This window comes from Limanda limanda, chromosome 6 (genome assembly GCF_963576545.1).
Source record: "Limanda limanda chromosome 6, fLimLim1.1, whole genome shotgun sequence".
Taxonomy (NCBI): Eukaryota; Metazoa; Chordata; class Actinopteri; order Pleuronectiformes; family Pleuronectidae; genus Limanda; species Limanda limanda.
The window spans coordinates 3,561,508-3,581,597 of NC_083641.1; the positions used below are offsets into that span (position 1 = coordinate 3,561,508).

Genomic DNA, 20,090 nt, shown 5'->3' on the forward strand with positions numbered 1-20,090 from the left:
CCTGCTCTGGGTGCACCTGACCCTGTTTACCACCTAAACAGCTGGACGGTCATATGTTCACACACCGACACACACACTCAAACACATCACACAGACACATCTGGTGTAGAAGGACTATCTACTACTGGGGAAGCAGTCGTAGTTTGTGCAGATGTCCATCACTTGCACAGTAGCACTCTGCTCTCACACGGTGGTTCTTTGAAAGCATCTTGTAGTAACGGTGGCTGGGAGCAGGTCCGTGCACTCATGTGAGCCTGAGCAACCAGGCATCTCTGCTGGCTTTCCACTCCTCCATCCTCTTCATGCCTTCCACTCTCTCCCCTCTTTCTCTGTCTTCTCCTCCAGCTACTTTTGTTATAAGGTATCCCTTCTCCTCCGCTCTGCTGCTCCTCTCCTCTTCCTCTCTCCTGGTTTGGTTCAGGCAGCACCGGAGAGCAGCATCACACCTCCTCCTCCTCCTCCTCCTCCTCCAACCATCTCCTTCCCTCTGCTCAAAATCGTGCAAGAGTAGCTGGCTGCCTCCTCGTCCTCACTGCCTTTCTCTCTCTCTCTGTCTCTCTCAGCGTTTCCGAGAGGCAGCTCTCCCTTCTTCTCTTCCCTTCATCTTGTTATTGCCTTCCCACTTGGCTTCTCTCTCTCTCTCTGTTTGCACCCTCCACCTGCCTCCGTCTCCCTCTGAGCCAGTAGGCAACAAGACCAAGCGTGTGTCTAGGGGATTAGAGAGAGGAATCATTTCTCTGCTCCTCCCCCCTCTCGCTCCCTCTCACTCACTCACTATCACTGTGTTTATCCCCTCTCCCTCTCCCTCCTCCTCCTCCTCCTCTTCATCTCTTACTGCTCCAGCACCAACAGCACCACACAAACCCGTTTTCCAGTCCTCCATCACATCGCACATAGCTTGAGATTTTGTCTTGCCATCTATGTTTTCATTATCTTGATGCCTTGTGTGCATCAATGCCTCCTGTAACTGCAGGGATGATCTCTGCTGTTTACACACACTCACACGGAGACAGAGACCAGAGACACGAGAGGCAGTGCCATGCTGAGGCTATGTAAGGATACTGAGCACGGGAAGAGAGTGACAGAGTGCGATGTGATGGAATCAGTGTGTGTGTGTGTGTGTGTGTGTTTGGTGTGTGTGTGTGCGTGTGTGTGTGTGTAATGGAAATGGAATTAGCGACATCAGGATCTAGAGGAATTTACTCAGAGGATGCTCTCTCTCTCTCTCTCTCTCTCAAACACACACAAAAAATCTACAGTCCGATTAGAGTTTTAGACTGATTCAGATATGCATATTGGATACAGTCAGTGTACAACAATATACAAGAGCAATACATCTACTGATACTCAACAGTTGAAGAGCTATAGAATCAGCAAGTGTCTGAGGTAAGTGTTTTAGTAACCGACTTAATGGGCTATCATTGATATTTTGAACATCTTTTTAGCACCTTTCAGCTTATTGTTTTGGTTTTACAGCCCACAACTCTCTCTCACTGTGAAATTTTCAGCCACCATTCGGATCGCACAATAGTCCCTTTAAATCCAATCAAGCTGCACCAAGTCGCACACACTCATAGACTCAAGTTCCCTTATTGTGCCTGATCTTTTTTCATCAAGATCCATGATTATTCTGTGGGAAAACAGTGAAAATGTTGAATATGCCGTACCTCCTAGTGTTAAAGGAAGTGAAAAAACAATTATGGATCTACCCCCTGATCTGGATCCACAACAGTACTTTATGGATTCTTCCCTGACCCATACCAGACCATTCCATTAAGTTTCATAGGACTCGGCTCATTTGTTTTTGTGTGTACCTGCTCATAAACAATATAAACAAACGCAGCACAGGAGTAAATAAATAACCTCCTCGGTGGAGGTAACAAACAGGTAATAACATGTTGCTTTTGTGATCCGATCACAAGTGGACAGCTCTGAGTGTGTGCGTTCGCATGTGTACGAATTGCATACACAGAGGCAACAGCTGAGTCGGAGGTCCTTCAATATGGCCAGAACCACACTCGTGTTCACACTGCTAAAGCAATATGGACACACGTGGACCAGACCACTTCCGAATATGGTCTGGCATGTTCGGATCGTCATCCAGTCTGAGTTTGTTCACACCTGTATTTAGAGCTATCAAAGTTAGCAATATCCGAGTCAGCACAGAAGGACAACAAAACAAGACTCCAAATGAATGTTACTGCTCTGTGGACAACTTCAAATAAGTTCACAAAAAAATCTTTGTCATCAGCTATAACAGTTCCTAATAATTCCTCAAGTAGTTGAGGTTTGGTTATGCTGGAATGTGAATGACCTGAGTGAGCTTTCATACATGAGGTAAGACATTCACAGGCACACTGGGCCACGGTGCAAAAGCCTGTCACTTAGCAGCCAACCAACTTTGGATCACATGAAAATATTCATTCTCCCTCTCTCTCTCTCTCTCACACACACAAATACAACGTTGAGTCGCCATGCAGTGCAGCTGAGTGTTTTAGTGGCTTCGTGTGTCACTCCAGGGCTCCCCAGACGGGAAGAGTAGTAATCTACTCTGAAGGATGTAATGAGTGACCGCAACAGCGTGCATACACACGCACGCATACACATAATCCGTCCTACCCCATGCCAAGGCAATCTGGCAGCACCGTGCCTCACACGTGAAGAGGGGGAATCAAAAGGGGGGATGGGGTGAATAACACAAACAAGTAGACTGCATTATGTGGCAGTAAAGCACAAGAAAACATCAAGATTATTTCTCCAACCTTCGAATATCCTTGCACAGAGACTTTCGTTGACTAAACGAATCATTCAAAATAGTGCTTTATTACAGACACAGAAAGGGTTTCCAATATGATTTCTAGACATTCAAGAGCAATTAGAAATAGCATGTTTAGCCATTACTGTTAAAGAAGAGAAATAAAAAGTTAGTTAAAATAAAAATATCACCCTTCTGTTTTTTTTGTCCCATGACCCTTTAACTGATTATGACACATAAGCAACAGCATCAGTGCATGTTTGTTTTATATTTACTACCTTAAATATCCTGATGTTACATTTGAACCCACGACAGGGTTTTGAGGTTCACAACTCTTTGGCACCTTTACTCTGGGGATGAGAGGATGAAAGGTTTGGGAACTGCTGGCACAGAGAGGCTGTGGCAATTGCTCTGTCAAGTGGTTAAACCACTTGAAGACTCTCAGCGACTATAGGACTTACTGACTCTAAATGTGGGGCCGACATTCATGATCTTCACAGGCTGAGTACTATTGACTTAAATGATCCCCTGACGCTAGTTCTGTTACCACCATGAGGTTATATACGTGGTTTTTGATTGAAAGTCTTGGCAAAATTTGATGTGTTTGTCATGAAATTTGGTTTAAACGGTAAAAAGTCCCCCAGCATGTTTTCTAAAACAAGTGACATCCCCATCAGCCTCAGCTGTACTTTGTGTTTAGACACTAAACTAAGATGGTGAACATGGTAACATAAACTGTATATACAGGTCTGGAAGGTGAATACTTAAATGATTGAATCCTGTATTGTCTTAGGATTTATAAATGTTTTATATATATACCATACATTAAATTTGCATCAATATTGAAAATGTTTGACATTATTACTGTTATTACACTCACTAGAGACATGGATGGTGACTGTTAGAGGATTCTCATTGGCTCCACCCACTCTAAAGACAGATGTGTATGAATGAGGTTATTTGGTGGCAAACTGCAGTTTAACAAGTCTCCGGGTGAACTCCTCTGCAGGTAGTTGGCACAAAGACATTGATACGTTCCAGAAATGGGAGGCGGTCCCATTAAATTTTCACACTGGATAAGGAGCTTTGGCGTAGCTCCAGGCACCATGGGACTGTGTGTGTGTCCCTGTTCACACCAGCAGGGCACTGAAGTCAATTATGGTTTTAAGCAGCACGTTGGAATCAATTACATAGACTTTTTTTTTCCCGGCAAAGGGTGATAAGTTATAATATACGTCTATTGGACTTTATTTAATCAAACCATCTGTTATGGATATTTTCATTCATGTCGTCTGACTGCTACATAACACGGATTGTGTTACGAGTGTCATGGCATCCAAAGTAGAAACAGAAGTTAGTAGATATGAGAAATACTGGAGGGATCAAGCTTTTGTTTCCCATTACTAGAAACCTGGAGAAGATATGCTGAAATACTAATAGTAACTAAAATGTCACAGAGGAAAGCACATTCCTCAGGCCAAGGCCCAAAGGTTGCCTTAATTCAATCAAGCAGCAAATTAAAATTTCAAACAGATCAGTCGCTTAAATGTAATCAATTGTTCAACAATTAATTATTCTCTGGAAAGAAGGGGAAAATATTGAAAAGTGCCACATCTCGCAAATCCATCTGGCTTTTGTCTGCAATGCATGTTTATAATCTTCATTCACTCCTGGGTTGAAGGACTTTGTAGTACACAGTTTCCATCAGCACTGGGTAAATGCACTAATTTGACACAACAGTAAGGCGAGGGACCGTCTCAAGTTTTGGTGCGTTTGTGATTTTTTTTCTTAAAAAAGACCCAGAAAAGGCAAACTTCTCAGTTGGCAATGGAAAAGGAATGAACCACCTTTTTAGAGGGTTGACCCATATTTTTTAAACCTGCGTATACCCGCTAATTCTGGTGTAAAAGAGGCGACAGTAACAATTTGTCTCGGCAGACCAAGTTACATGCAACAAACCCATGGTTGACCTTTTCCAATAGGGTCACACTACATAACTTATACAGAAATTGAATTATATTGCATATGTATAGAGACTGCAAGATACATAAACTAGACCCGAGCACATTTTCATTTTTTTTTAATAATAAGTTGTAATTGTCTGAAAGGGACAAGCCGGAAATCAACATTTATTACATTGTATATACACCGTTCCATGATGTTGCACTTGTGGCTTTAAGCGTCGCCCAGCTTCTCGCATTCGGCTCCTGGGCTGTGTGGGTCGGCCTTAAGTGATCGCTTTAAAAGCCCTCTTCTCCGTATACTTCAGCTTGAGTCTCCTCTTGAACCTAAGAGATGGGGCAGGGTGGAAACGTACATGTTCATCAATACACACCTCATCAATCTGTTCATCACCAAGCATCTTTGATGAGCTATTGCATAACAAGTCCTTACTTGGCTCTTTCTCTGGGTTCAATCAGGTTCCTCTTCTGCAGACTCTTGAAGCGGTCCTTGGCAACGCTGCCCTCTGGCTGCAGAGTTGCGACATTACAAGAGACAGGAAGGGACAAGTCCAGATAAATCCATGACAGGAAAATGTGACTCAATATCCAATTCCCACCCAAATTACTAAATCCCATTCAAACCATAAAGGCTGATTAAAGCATTATTCAGAGACTTAATGACAGGAGATAAAAGAAGACAGGAATTTTCCACTGGCAATTACATCAAATGAAACTATAATTGTCCCCAGAGGGAAAGTGGGCCGGCAGAGTATTAAAGAATAGGATAAGGCTTAGAATAAGACAATACAGAGTACTGAAGATAATACACCAGCTAAATGAAGCAAAAGCCATTACAGATAAAGACGCCAAGTCCTCAAGGTCAAAGCGGATAAGTAAGAGCACATTACAGATGTTGGTGACGTACCTTGAGTTGTCGCAGGGAGCCGGCCAGCTCGTCACTTAACTGAACCTCCATGTCCTGAGGCTGGAACCTGCAAATCAGAGCAAAAAGCCAAGTGTTTACATTGAGGTCAAGAAAAGGTCTGTTTGCATTCTGCCCCCTGCAGAAACAACCACACGTAAAGCTTTAGTTTTTATGTTAATGCTGATGTGTCTGAATAGTTTGTGATGACAAGTGGAAGAGCCTGGTTAAAATGAATGCCCACTTATACACATTTTTAATCAATACAATCAATGTACAATACTAAATCACTGGAGGAACCCTTTAACACACGGCAACATGTAGTGGGAGAGCGTTTTGTGTACTTGAGTCTGCCGAGGCGTCTGGGCTGGCTTTTCTCTGCTTCCTGGTTAGCCTTGCGTATTTTCTGTTTTTCCTCAGTACAGAGTTCCTGCTCTTTGACGGACGCCTTAATGGAGCGAAGCTGGAAGAGCTGCTGTTTCTGGTCGGTCTCCCGTCTGTCGGCCAGCCGCAGCTGATCCTGGGTTGGGAAGAGGAAGATGAACAGTCAGACTAGAACGCAAATGTGTCCTGTGCCGCCTGAAGGACCACCTCCTAAGCTGATATCCTCTGACCTGCTACAGTTTCTTCTCAGTGTTTCTTATACACAGCCTTGTTTGTGGTCAGCGCCACAATACCCATGCTCACCACCACAAATTGATTTGAAAATGTTTTCTTCAAATGGCTAAAATCTTGTTTCATTGTAAAGCTACCTGCAGTTTCATCTATGAAATTGTCAAACAAACTGTGGAATATGCCTGTCTGGGTCCAAACTCTGGTATTATCAAGATGCCGCAGTGCAGTGTCCCTTGCCGTAATTGTAGATCTCAGATGGTGGAATAGATTAAATTTGACGTGAAATAGTTTTACGCCAGTGTGTGCTAACCTTTGCTGGCCAGAAATAGCCTGAATGACAGTGTGAAGACTGAAAAGAAGTTGATTAAATGAGTAGAGCCTTGTCAGTCTAGGAAGACCCATCCCAGAACATGGGATGGGTCGTCCTAGTGCCTATTGTTTTGTTGAACCCCAATCTAAATGCCCAAAGATATTTCAATTACAGGCAATTTGGGACATTTACCAAAGTAGGTGCAGATACATTTCATTTTGATTACCTAATAAATTACTTCAGATCTATGTTCAATTACTTCTCACTTTTTCAGGTTAAGGAGTCTTAAGCACATCTTTGCTGCTGTTAAGTTCAATCTCCTCAAAAATCTTCATTACTTTACAGAAAATGTGATGTTTTCCAGAATATAAAAACAGGCGAGTTACCTTCTACTCTGTTGCTTCTTAACATGAGGAATAGTACATTCACTTGCATGAACAGGAAGTTAATTATCCCTTAAAATTAAGTATGTACCTTTATTTTTTCAGCCTTTTCTTTCTTCCTCTGTTTCTCAGTCTTTTTTTCTCCTGCGTTGATGGCTCCTACTACTGCATCATCATCATCATCATCTTCCTCAACAGGAGCCATTTCTTCTTCCTCATCCTCTTCTACCAGACCTTCCACCTCTTCTTGTAAGATCGTGTCCTGCAGAACACACAGAGGCGCGTGAGGAAAGAGACAAGTTCAGAGTTTTTGCTGCATTTACAAAGAATCAGAAAGCGTAGGCAGAGCTGGCATGATCATCTGTACCAATGTGGCCGTGTCCGCTTTGTTGACGGCGAGCTGTCTCTCTAATTTGTCTTCTGCCTTTTTCTTCGTAACCTCCACTTCATGGGCCTTCTGCAGCAAGGCCTGGGTTTAGAGAGAAGGAGAACAGTCAGTTTATTCAGCACATTACAACAAGTAACAATGTAACTCATGGGACAGGCTTCTTAAAACATTGGTTATACTTCAGGACGGATGTGGACATCCACCCCTAAATGCACGAGAGTATAATAAAAAACTCTTGATATTGTTGATGTCTTGTGTAGCACACATCCTGAGATACTGGTCATTTTGGGTTGCGTTGAATCCTGTGGACGATCTCCTGCTGTGTTCTCACATCGGCTCCTTCGAATATACTGCAGACTTTTTTAACAGGGGACTGGATGGAGAAAGTCTTCAAAAAGTCTAGAGGCTCTCAATCTGACATTTGAGTTCTCCTACAGAGAATGTCTAGAGGATCTCCAAAGTTTAATGCATGTTTGTAAGCAGTTACACGATTTCAGGAGAACGTAATGAAGCATAGTAGATTATAGGACTGTTTTTTCTGACACTATCTACACTGTGGTGAGTGTTTGCATGACCTCAGATCTCAGGACACAATTTACACAACAGTCTCCTGAGCTCCTCTGTGTTGTCTTCACATTCCCATGAAGGAAATACTGGGAGCGCAAGGATGAGATCATCACTGGTCACACAGTTCTCAAACATTTAAGAAAACGCAGTAGTAAATGATGTGCCAGGCTGCGCTTAATGAGCGCTCGTTGAAGGAATGCACAGGATTATTTTTGTTTGATGTTCACCTTTCTGAGAATGTTAATAATATTTTACACATTGATGATACCCATTTTACCCACCCGAACCCAAGCGCAGTTAGTCAGAAATGAACATTTTTTTCGACCCTACCCTCCTGACCCGTGGATCAACCGTGTGTTAAGTATACCTGCAATCCGCACAACATTATTGAATGCAAACATGGTTCAGTTACCTGGTGGGAAAAGAAGTCTGGGTTGTAGGATCCTCCCGCGGCGATGACCTCCACAGCAGGGAGGACAGACGGCTTCTCATTCAACTTCTCTGGACGCTGACAAAACCGATAAGACCACAACAGTCACATTCAAAGCACCATTCATGCAATAGGAACTTTTCAGTTGTTAAGTTGTGACAGGTATGGGTCCAAATTCTGGTATTATCAAGATGCCATGTCCCTTGCCTTAATTGCAGATCTCAGATTATGAAATAGATTAAATTTGATGCGAAATAAAGTTGTTTTTTGCCAGTGTGTGCTAGCCTTTGCTGGCCAGAATTAGCCGGACAGCACAGAATAATGACAGTGTGAAGACTGAAAAGAAGTTGATTAAATGAGTAGAGCCATGTGTGCTCTGCTGGAAAGAAAAAAAAACAACTTGAATTTAATCCTAATCGATGCCTCTCTAAAACACATGTGATGGTGAATTAATTCATAGGCTGTGCCATTCTTGTTTGCTTGTAACCTGAAGGGTTGGACCTGGTTATGGATATTACATCACGTGTGACATCACCCTAAACAAGTGGATTAGCTCCTCTGCTGGACATTTACTTTCTAATCCATTTCAAAGTGGTCTCATACTGTTGAATGCAAGATACATCTGATAAAAACAAACTCACCTTAACACGCTTCTTGCCAGTCTGTTGAAGGTACCAGGGATCACCTAAATCTTTGGCTGTGATGGGAAAAAATTGGATACAAAGAAAATATAGAAATGTTTGTTTATCTACACTTTAGGAGCTGGTTCAAAATAAAAAAGGTCAGTTCCAATACGGTCTATAAATGATTATTTGAAATGTTTGTTACTCAAATTTTTCTGATTCAATAACTGAAATATGTAACAGACCTTGAAAGCAAAGGATGGTGATCATTTTATGTTGAATAGAAATGGATGACTTGCTGCAAAAACAACTAAATCCAATCACTTGCATGCTCTAATTGTTAAAGATGATTCTGGTTGATGCAGCTGCAAGAACCAATAAAATGGGTTCAGGAAACACTAGTTAGCGATTAAGACAAACTCACTCCTCAATTTCTGTGTTGGGCTAAGATGTTTTACATCTGGATATATCCTCGTCAACAAATTCAGAAAACAATTCTGGTGGCTTCCTTGTCAGACTCTAATGATCACATCATTCAAACTGTTTGGTAAATACAGCTTGGTCTTAGCCACTGATTACATCCATGATAAAGGATTCAAAGCCAAGGTAATGCACAATTTACATACCACTATGATGGATGATTATCAATCTATTTATTATTAACATCTATATTTTATCACCTTGATTTTTCACAAAACTTATGTGTTTTCTAGAGTATCCTCAGATCCCAGATGACCGTATACACAACAATCATCTGAGCTCCTCTGTGTTGTCTTCACATTCCCATAAAGGAAATACTGGGAGCGCAAGGATGAGATCATCACAGGACGGTCAAACAGACAGACAGACAGACTCCACTCACTCTCTTGGTCCCATATGTCGTAATATCCTCTTTCGGGGTAATTGTTGGCCTCTGTCACTACTTTCTTGGGCCCTTCGATGACAGGCCGTCTCCTCTGCAGCCGTTTCAGTCTCCGAGGCAACACGCCTTTGGCTACCAAGTGCTCAGACTTCTGGGCAGTACGACGGAGTTTCTTGGCATTAGGTTGCTGATGGGCCAGCACACTGAGGGAGGAGGCAGATGAGATGAACAGTTTATTATGGAGGGCAGGACGATGTAAGGGAAACAGGTAGAGTGAGATAAGATGAAGACAAGATGGCCCAAGCTCGGAGAATTGGATATCAGTCTTCCTCCAGAGACTGTCTGGAGGATCTCCCAAGTTCAGTGTATGTCCGTGAGCAGTCACACAAATTCAGGAGAAAGTAAGGAATTTAAAAGACAGCAACAGGCATATCGATTTTCGGCTTGTTTTATCTGACACCATCTACACTGTGGTGAGTGTTTGCATGACCTCAGATCTCAGGACACAATTTACACAACCATCTCCTGAGCTCCTCTGTGTTGTCTTCACATTCCCATGAAGGAAATACTGGGAGCGCAAGGATGGGATCATCACTGGTCACACAGTTCTCAAACATTTAAGAAAACACAGTACAAACTGTAACGAAATATAAAACTTAAAGCTTACGATACAATAAGTTTAGACAAATTTGTACATATGGCTCATTGGAAACATAAACAACTGTTATCTTTACTTTGTAATATCCAATACAAATGAAAACAGTAATCATGTAATACCGCTGTTCCCAGATACTACATTTTGCCTAATTCAAACAGACAGAAACCTAGTGAAAAGTCAACCAAATAACATGTTAGGGGACACTAGGCTCTGTTTCTTCAAACAATATTCAAGTACAACTCAAATCCCAGACGGAGAGAAAGAAAAACCCTGGGTACTGACTCTTTCGGTGGTTGAACGAGGGAGTCGTGCTGCAGGATGAGGTCAATCCTCAGGGGACGGGCCGGTTTTCCTCTCCTCGTCTTTCCCCAGACGGTTTCTGGCGCTTCACAAAAAAACACAGACTAATCACTAACAAGAAAATACATACACATCTCTTTATCAAAGCATGTGAAGACACCATCCTATTGGTTAGTACAGGGGTTCATTTAAACCTGTTCTACTCAGGAAAGTACAACTATTTACTGTTAGTCCCATTAAATCTCTATTTACTAATTTACACAAACACACTAATATTAAATAGTTACCCTTCTGCTCAGCTTTCTTCGGTTCTCCAATGTCCAAAAAGAACAAACTTTCATCTGACTTCTCAGACAGTAGACCCCTGAAACACATACAGATCACAACTGGTGACGTCATTGTTGTGGGTTTAAATAGTCAGAGGAGTGAAATAAAAACACTCCCAACAGTGCAAAATGCAATGAAGTCGAAGGTACAAAGCAAAGCAGCACTTTTAGTGAGACGACATCAGAATTCTTGTTCAATTTTCTGACATTCTAAGGCAAAAAACTGTTTTGGCACTAGACTGAATGTGGACTTGCTAAAAAAGGTTGAATAAACTTTACTGTGTAGAGAAATCATCGAACACAACACAAACATGGATAATTTATGAGAAATACAACTTAAAAAGAAATTCCTGGCTACATCTGAACAGAGGACCCGTGTTGTTTGTGACGCTCTTTTAGGCGAGCAAAGCAACATGTGGTTAACTGTGTAACATCACCGATATACAAAGAAACTCTGACACCGGGCCTGTGAGAGAGGTAAAGAGGAAACATGTATATTGAATCAATATGGTTAGGGTTTCAAACATCACACCACATTTAGCTGCTTTACCCTGTCGTCCTCTCCTGGTGCCTGACGTCGTTTAAAAACGACTCCACATCGTTGATGTCGCTGTGTTTGTTCCAGTTCTTCTTCTTATTCCTGTTCACGCGTTTCCTCTTGACGCCCGTCGCCTCACTGGAGTCAGCCGAGGTCTTTACATTTAGAAACCCAGGCTGTGAAGACGCCACGCGTTTCACCCTCCTGGTGGACGCCATGTTGAAAGGACAGAAACACGTGTCTTCTTCTTCAATGCTTATACGCTGGTGGGGAGGTGCTGGCGCCACCCACAGGACCGACAGTGCATGTGTTGCAAAAGCTTCTTTTTTTTTTTAAATCAAACATGAATATAAATATTAACTTAATTTTGTCCTAATATAGCTCAGCTTATGGGGCTATAATAACTGCTTTGGTTTAAACAATCTGAAAATGAAATACTCTTATATATGACGTTAACAACAATGACCAGCCTTGTTATGTTGGTATCAAATATTTTATTTAATGATAAATAAAACCAAAACCAAAAAAATGGGAATACAGTGTTAAAATGGCTGGATTGCACTGCACTTCACCTCCCTGACATTTCAGTGTTGTTGCATTTTGAAATCATAGTAAAATTAAATTATACAAAAATAAGAAAATTAAAAGAAATAAACTAACAAAGCTGTTAATAAATGGAGAAAAACTTGTCATTACATATGAGTGAAGTCATGTGGTTGTTTATCATGTTGCAGCATGTAGGTAATATGTTTGTCCCAGATGCATCATGGGAAACGTGTCTCCTATTGCTCTCCTATGTACTTTTTCCTTTTTTCTCCTCCCTTCGTTTTATAGCGAGAACAACGCTTAAGAGACTCAAGAATAAAATCCCATTTTGGAGCTGAAATCTTTCACCAACTTTTCAAAGGTAAGCATCACCTTTTCGATAAAACTCAAATCTATCAATTCATGTGACATTAGAAGTCGGATGGACGTGTATTTGGTTTATTTTCGGTGAAAAAGAAAACGTAGGGCAGTCGAGCTATTATCTGGCTGCTCGGGGAGTCAGGGACCTGAACAGCACTTGTGATCGGGTTGGATTTGACTCGGTAATGCTCCTACAGTGAGGGGTCATCTGACAAAATATTGTTCACCAATCGATTCCCTGACATGTCCCCTGTCATCTTCAAAAAGTATATTCCACTTTCGTGCTACGGTTTTTACAATCTACCGTCGTTTTTATCGTCACCCTCTTCGTTTCCTACAACGATTTTTCCTTCCCGTTTACATTCTTCTAGCCAGCAGCCAGCCATCAAGGCAGGGTGTGCTGGTTTGCGTACACCGTGTAGCCGGTGTGGGCGGGGTCACGTGGTTTTCCATCAAAATAGCTCATTCTGCATATAAAATCAAGCCTTGTGAGCCACCGGGCCGCACTGTATGAAGAAACGAGCGAACCCACATCCAGTGCGCAAGGGGCGGGGTATGTAGCCAAGTTGCCGAGCGGTGATTGGCTTAAAGATTCACAACATCCCGCCCGACAAGCCCGTGCGCAGAATTTGATTGGTTTACATGATAACGACCCGTTCTGTGATTCGATGCGTTCGCTGTCTGTTTTCCTACAGTTATTGCATAAGCCACCCTCAATCTTATTTTTTTAAATAAGGCTTCTGATATTATTTGTATTTTCTAACCAACTCTGACTTAAAAATAGAATCTGCCAAGTGAATGTTACGTTTTGAATTAAATATAAACGGAAAATGATAACTTATCCTTCACCTTTTGAAATTTTATTGCACAATCCTTAAAGTGGTGTTTGTTATGTATCCTCAGGTGATCTTCAGTAGTCATGGCCCGTACCAAGCAGACCGCCCGTAAGTCCACTGGAGGCAAAGCCCCACGTAAGCAGCTGGCCACCAAGGCTGCTCGTAAGAGCGCCCCCTCCACTGGTGGCGTGAAGAAGCCCCATCGTTACAGGTGAGACAAGAAAAGACAGCTCCCAGGCCAGATGGAAACCCTTAACTAAGAGTCACTGACATATTTCATAAGGAAGGTCTAGAAAACACATGAGTTCAGAAAACTTCTCAAACCAGAAGACCAGTAGAATCTCTAAACCAGCTGTATTTATAAAAAAATATATGTATATATACATTCTACGACCAGGTTCTGCCTCACATATCCTACTATATAATTTTTTATATGCATTGTGAAGGCCCGGTACTGTGGCTCTGCGTGAGATCCGTCGTTATCAGAAATCCACTGAGCTGCTGATCCGCAAGCTGCCCTTCCAGCGCCTGGTGAGAGAAATTGCTCAGGACTTCAAGACTGATCTGCGTTTCCAAAGTGCAGCCATCGGAGCTCTGCAGGTCAGTATTAGCCATAAAAATGTAATAAACGAATGTACTGAAACAATGTTTCGTCTTTCCCACCTAAACAATAATGATTTGTCCTCTGCAGGAGGCCAGTGAGGCCTACCTGGTGGGTCTGTTTGAGGACACCAACCTGTGCGCCATCCACGCCAAGCGTGTCACCATCATGCCCAAAGACATCCAGCTGGCACGTCGTATCCGTGGAGAACGTGCTTAAGATGTTTTCTGGTTTATTATACGCTCTGTCCTCTTGTCCCTTTACCACTCTTTCATCCCTATACTTTCATCTCTATACTTAGTAGTTTGGTTTGAGGTTCTATATATATCATATGATTGTGATAATCGTAAAATGTGTGATTATGTCTTCTTTGGTGCTACTAGTAGCAGAGTTTCCTTAGAGATATCTTCATAAATGTCTGAAACTTTGAATCACAGTTACACTCCTCACATCCCTCTAGCTTTCTCAAAGAAATGTCCTCTTATCTCTATGAGTAGGGTGTTTTTGCAAGAAAAGAATAGTGTAAAAAAGTAAACAAGGGTTGAAAATTAGAGACATTCTCATCTTCAGACACATACGTTGATATAGTTGGTCTTTTTGATTTATTTTATTAGAAAATTGTGGTAAAAGTAGTGATTTCTCCTTTTTTTTTTACAATAATGGTGTATTTCTACTGTTCCTTTTTAATGTATCAAAACAGAAAAGTTGATTCTGGATGTCAGTTAGAAACGTCATTGTGCGATGATGACACTGCATGGTTTGACAGATTGCAAGCGGCATATATGTAGCAGAACTTTGTTGATCATGTTTTAATTTTCAGCCATGTCGTTATGTCCAGGTTAATCTTTTGACTTTTGGTTCCTCTCTCAGGTTGATATGGTAACCTTTTTTTCTACTGTGTGTTTGATTTATGTTTTCGGTCATTTTTAAAGGCAAAAATATTTGTATCCTGGAATTCACTTACAAACATAATAAACATACTTGTGGTTAACTGACTTGTATAAGAGAATTTACATCTTGTCACTTTGGAATTCAGGAAATCTTGATGAGTATTTTAGAAACGGAAACAAAACAAAAAATATATGTATAAAAACTTTTTATAAAAAAATTAAAAAGATAGTTACAGGTCCTACTCATATTCTTGTGCATGTATTTTATAATCTTATATTCGTAAAAATCTTTCCAAGAACGAATTCTGCTAAAGAGACCGTTACAACCCCTGGAGTATGTTACATTTTAAAATAAGCATTTCATTCATGTCAGTCAACATTGGTATTATTTGAAACAGGTCTCTGACGTCGGTACAAAAGTACTGCGTAACTTATTACTTTCGGTTTGAGTCTGCAGGGTCAATGTCGTATTGAAAGCAGAAAAAGAAAACAGCGCACATCAGTATTTTCCTTGGAGCTGCTCACTATATAAATAAAGCAAATGGGTTTTAAAAGAATAAAATAAACAATCTCTTTATCTACTTCACCCGAGAGGAGCCGTACGCCTCAATCAGATAAAAGTGACCACATACATATGTTGTGAACACTGTTGCATTGTGGGGCCGATGATTGACTCGGCGGCCATTTTCCCGCTGGACGCTGCTTCCCATTGTGGATACGAAGAAGAAAATAGAAAGAAGCGAAACATTTCTCACGACTCTCGCTCACTGTCTGTCACAGGTAAGCTTCTCCACATGAGTCCCCGCGGCCGGGAGGCAACTTTAAGTGCTTCTGTTTGTAACTGTCGTGTTCACTGGCGCGTTTAATAGAGAAAAACGTGTTTTTTCGTCGTGTGTGAGAACAGCAGACGAAGCGGTGGAACGCCGTCTCTCCTGCAGCTCGCATCAGGGGGAACCGCTTTCAAATTATGCGCCGGTTCAGCTCGGTGCTACGCGGCCGGTAGGGACCGTTCAGCCTCCCCGGGCACGTGTACGAGTTCCCTGAATAGTCCTCTGTCCCGTCCCCCTGTTTCCTGGAGGGCTGGGGCAGCGGCTGTCTGGAGAATTGGAGTTGTTTATGTGCTGCTCCTCTGCTCCTCCGCTCTGTCTCTTTATCCCGTTCGCTCATCAAACCGCCGCCATCATCAGAACGCGGTGGGCGGACCCAGCAACAGTGGAGGGCAGCTGCAGAGCCCGCCCACCGTGCAAGGCCCCGCATTCTGATTGGTGGACGTGCTGTGTTTTTAGTTGCGTAATGATCTAGCAGCCAATAGCATCGTCGTTCTTCTTTGATTGACGCGTGTCACTCGTACTGCGTTAGGGAATGTCTTGTGTTTACCTACTCCAAAAGTTTACTTTCTCCAAGTTATTTAATTTTTAAACATTACGCTGTGTGCATTACCCCCCCCCCCCAGAGAAATCACAGTAAAGAAAGATCAATAGTCCATGAGGTGAACATATTGAACTTAATTTGTCGTTTCTCTTCCATCTTATTCAGGTGATCTTCAGTAGTCATGGCCCGTACCAAGCAGACCGCCCGTAAGTCCACTGGAGGCAAAGCCCCACGTAAGCAGCTGGCCACCAAGGCTGCTCGTAAGAGCGCCCCCTCCACTGGTGGCGTGAAGAAGCCCCATCGTTACAGGTGAGACAAGAAAAGACAGCTCCCAGGCCAGATGGAAACCCTTAACTACGAGTTGCAATACAATAAAAACATTCTACGACCAGGTTCTGCCTCACATATCCTACTATATAACTTTTTATATGCATTGTGAAGGCCCGGTACTGTGGCTCTGCGTGAGATCCGTCGTTATCAGAAATCCACTGAGCTGCTGATCCGCAAGCTGCCCTTCCAGCGCCTGGTGAGAGAAATCGCTCAGGACTTCAAGACTGATCTGCGTTTCCAAAGTGCAGCCATCGGAGCTCTGCAGGTCAGTATTATAATCAAAATCACATGTAGGACAATTTAATTGTGCATATGCATAAATGATACTGTGAAGGCAACATTTCTTTAATTTCTTTACGGAGGATGGGAGCAAAATCTTTACTTAAGTAGAAGTAACTCCACATAAAGTGTGTTCCAAAAATTTGTAGATGCACGTACACTGATCTCAGAGCAATGAAAGAGGTAGAGAGAAACACCAGTTTGTATTAATAAATGGGCAAATTTAGCTGCATACTGATTTAGTAGAAATAAAGCCAACTGAATGTTGACCAATTCCCAGAGCACCAGCACACTTGCATATTGAAAGCAAAACTTCTGGTCTAAACAAAGTGTTATTCTATAGCCTTTTATGTGAAGCATTTACTTCACAATAAGTTAAAGCACACCATTTTAGTCTTGTCTGTTGCCACTTTAGGGTACTAAAGAGCTATGTACACAAATGACCTGAACTGTGCTGACTGATGCTTGTTTCCTGTCTCTTCCTCTGCAGGAGGCCAGTGAGGCCTACTTGGTGGGTCTGTTTGAGGACACCAACCTGTGCGCCATCCACGCCAAGCGTGTCACCATCATGCCCAAAGACATCCAGCTGGCTCGTCGTATCCGTGGAGAACGTGCTTAAACGCACCTCCTCTTTGTCTTTAATCTTTTCACCTCCTCCTGTCCTTCCTTCACCCCCGTCTCTCCGTCCCTCCAGCCCTCACCTGCCCTCGCCCCCTCTCTCCCTGTGTTAGTAGTGTGTAGAGGAAAACTGATTATATTATGGATAAATAAAGTGTATAGTCGTGTTTTTCTTAGTGCTCTCGGGAGCAGACTTCTAGGGTACTCTCTTTTTGTGCATGTACCAACTCTTTGGTGATGAGGTCCTCAAGCACACGTCTCCTTGTTTGCACTGTTTCTAATTTGACTGTTGGGTGAAGGAGGATTTGTGGAAAAGAATGAGGGAGAGAAAGATAGACTAGAACATTGCAAACGGGGACAGGCAGGAGAAGAGGAGAGGTATTGTCTGCTGGGGGACTCTGGTCTCTTTTCCGCAGCAGGGTGCTAGAAGAACTTACCTGGTCCTCTTCTCCTGCCTCCCATCCTCTGCCGGCCTCAACATGTAGAATAAAAGTTTCAGTCTCTGCCCATGAAGGCAGAGGATGGACTTTCTGTCTCTGCATGTGTCTGCATGAGCGCCAGCTCTGATCACCACAGCAAATTGTATACAATCCATAAAATCCATTGATTTATGATTACCATATTCACTGCTGTCATTTGTCATGTGAGGTCTTTTTTTTCTTCCAAAATAAGTTTCATGCACAGGATTTTTTTCTTTAATACTGTGGTTGACATGGAGATGGGGGGATGAATCAGACATTTATAGAAATATTTTTTTCTACTGAAATGTGATGCTACTGACTCGTTTTGGCACCAAAGTTTGATCCTATGTAGATGCTCTTTTCCTAACTGACAAGCGTTAAACCTCACCTGTTTTTGTGGTGTTCAAATTGGTTTCATCTAATTATTTAAAGCCAAAGCTTTAGAGCTCAATGATGGTGTCAGAAACTGTTTTAGTAGTGGCTCATTTTTTAACATAGGACCTTTTTGTGGCAAAGGTTCATCAAGCTTTGTAATGGTCTCTAAAACCAAAAGTTCTCAAAGTGAAAATTATTTTTTAAAAGGACAAAATAACTGATTCAAATGTATCGTAAATCAGTGTTACATGAAAACTAATAATTGTCTGTACAAGTCCCCCCTGTGCTTCAGTTTCTTTCCTCCGGATTATTTGATCATCTGTATACCGTTTCTCAGGTTGACTGGTCACCCTTTTAACTTAATTTTTAGTTTTTGCTCAATTTGATTTTCTTCTTTTTTTTGAAACGTTGAGGATGATGTTTCAATTAAACAATGTTTGTAATTTCCAGATTTGTCATATAAGGTGGTAATAAATGGATGTTACACACACACACGCTCCCCTGTCTCAGTGGTGTTTGAGGAACATGAAAAAGAGTTCAAGGATGTGCTGGAAAATCAAGTCTTATCCATGGATTAATCACATCACAACTTTACAGAACTGTACACATGTTACCACAGGACGCCCTCAGAAGCCTAGTGGAGTCCAAATGTCTGCAGGTCAGCTGTTCTGGATGCACATCAGGTTTAATGTGAGTTATTAGTGTATCGTACGGCAAATGAACACAGTACAAAGTAAACAAACAAATCACAAACATCCCATTATTCAACTGGATTTCATTGCAGAGGCAACAAGAACAGTAAAACTGTAACATTTGCTCTGTAATGTCTCCTCTTTGTTACAACAGCCCAGGGGCCTCATTTATAAAAGAGTGCGTAGGATTCATACTAAAAGTGTACGTACGTACAAAATCCGGAAATGGCGTTCGCAAAAGATAATTCCGATTTATAAAACCGTGCGCACGTACAACTGAACGCAATGTTCGCTTTAAAAATCACAGTCCACTTGGAAACGTTCGTACGTGGATCTGCCTCCAAATCCGCCCTCCACACGCCCACTTTCCACCATAAATGGTCAACGCAAAGCACGGCGTGAATATTAAATAATGCTGCTGACCAATGGGTTTCCACCGTGAGTCCTGACGGAGTCACTGCATCAAGCGATGTGAAGAGGAAGTGAAACTTTCTGACACTGACAGCGAGGTGTCTGTTAGTGAGGTGGAGGTGAAGAGCGACTTTATGGGACAGCAGCGATGTCACTAATAAAGAAAATACACTGATACTCTGCTGCTGCTGCTGTGGATAACACACTGTGTGAGATCAGAGATCGCTGAAGCCTCGCTTCCTCCTCGTCCTCCCATTCACATGCACACATCGAGCAGTTCCCCGCACCGGTGTCACGGCAGTATTTATTTATTTAGAGCATCGGACCGATTCCCTCACATCAGTGGATCCTCACCTCTTCTGGGATATTATTTGGAAAGTTTCCTCATTTCTTATAAGTAATCTCCAGTGCGCTCTGTGCTGTGTGTGCTCTGTGCTCTGGGTGCTCTGTGCGCTCTGTGCGCTCTCTGGCTCAGTCCCGTTCACTGCAGCGATCTGATGATACACGCACAGTGTTAGAAGATATTATTAAAACCTATTAATGACTCGGCTCCGTAACTCTGCTTTTCAATCGAATCTGAACCTTATTTGCTTAAAGTTGTTTTATATTTTTTTAATTAAAAGGCTCATGTGGAGCAGATACGTCGCGCGAGAAAAACTGTTGGTTTTAATGTAAATTATGAATTGGATCAATAATCTGC

At 42.2% G+C, this 20,090-nt stretch overlaps 1 protein-coding gene and 1 pseudogene across 1 annotated transcript; one reads left to right on the forward strand and one right to left on the reverse strand.

Moving 5' to 3' along the window:
• Positions 1 to 4,818: 4,818 nt before the first annotated feature.
• On the reverse strand, positions 4,819 to 11,851 carry nop53 (NOP53 ribosome biogenesis factor). The gene is made up of 12 exons (XM_061072850.1): positions 11,633 to 11,851; positions 11,044 to 11,120; positions 10,739 to 10,841; positions 9,799 to 10,001; positions 8,955 to 9,010; positions 8,296 to 8,391; positions 7,296 to 7,397; positions 7,020 to 7,190; positions 5,965 to 6,140; positions 5,624 to 5,690; positions 5,150 to 5,226; positions 4,819 to 5,043 (listed from the first exon to the last, which is right to left on the reverse strand). Exons 1-12 carry the CDS (start codon positions 11,836 to 11,838, stop codon positions 4,983 to 4,985), a joined length of 1,395 nt encoding a protein of 464 aa, XP_060928833.1. The 5' UTR covers positions 11,839 to 11,851; the 3' UTR covers positions 4,819 to 4,982.
• A 577-nt stretch (positions 11,852 to 12,428) lies between these two features.
• LOC133003629 (uncharacterized) lies at positions 12,429 to 18,779 on the forward strand (annotated as a pseudogene).
• The last annotated feature ends 1,311 nt before the right edge of the window (positions 18,780 to 20,090 follow it).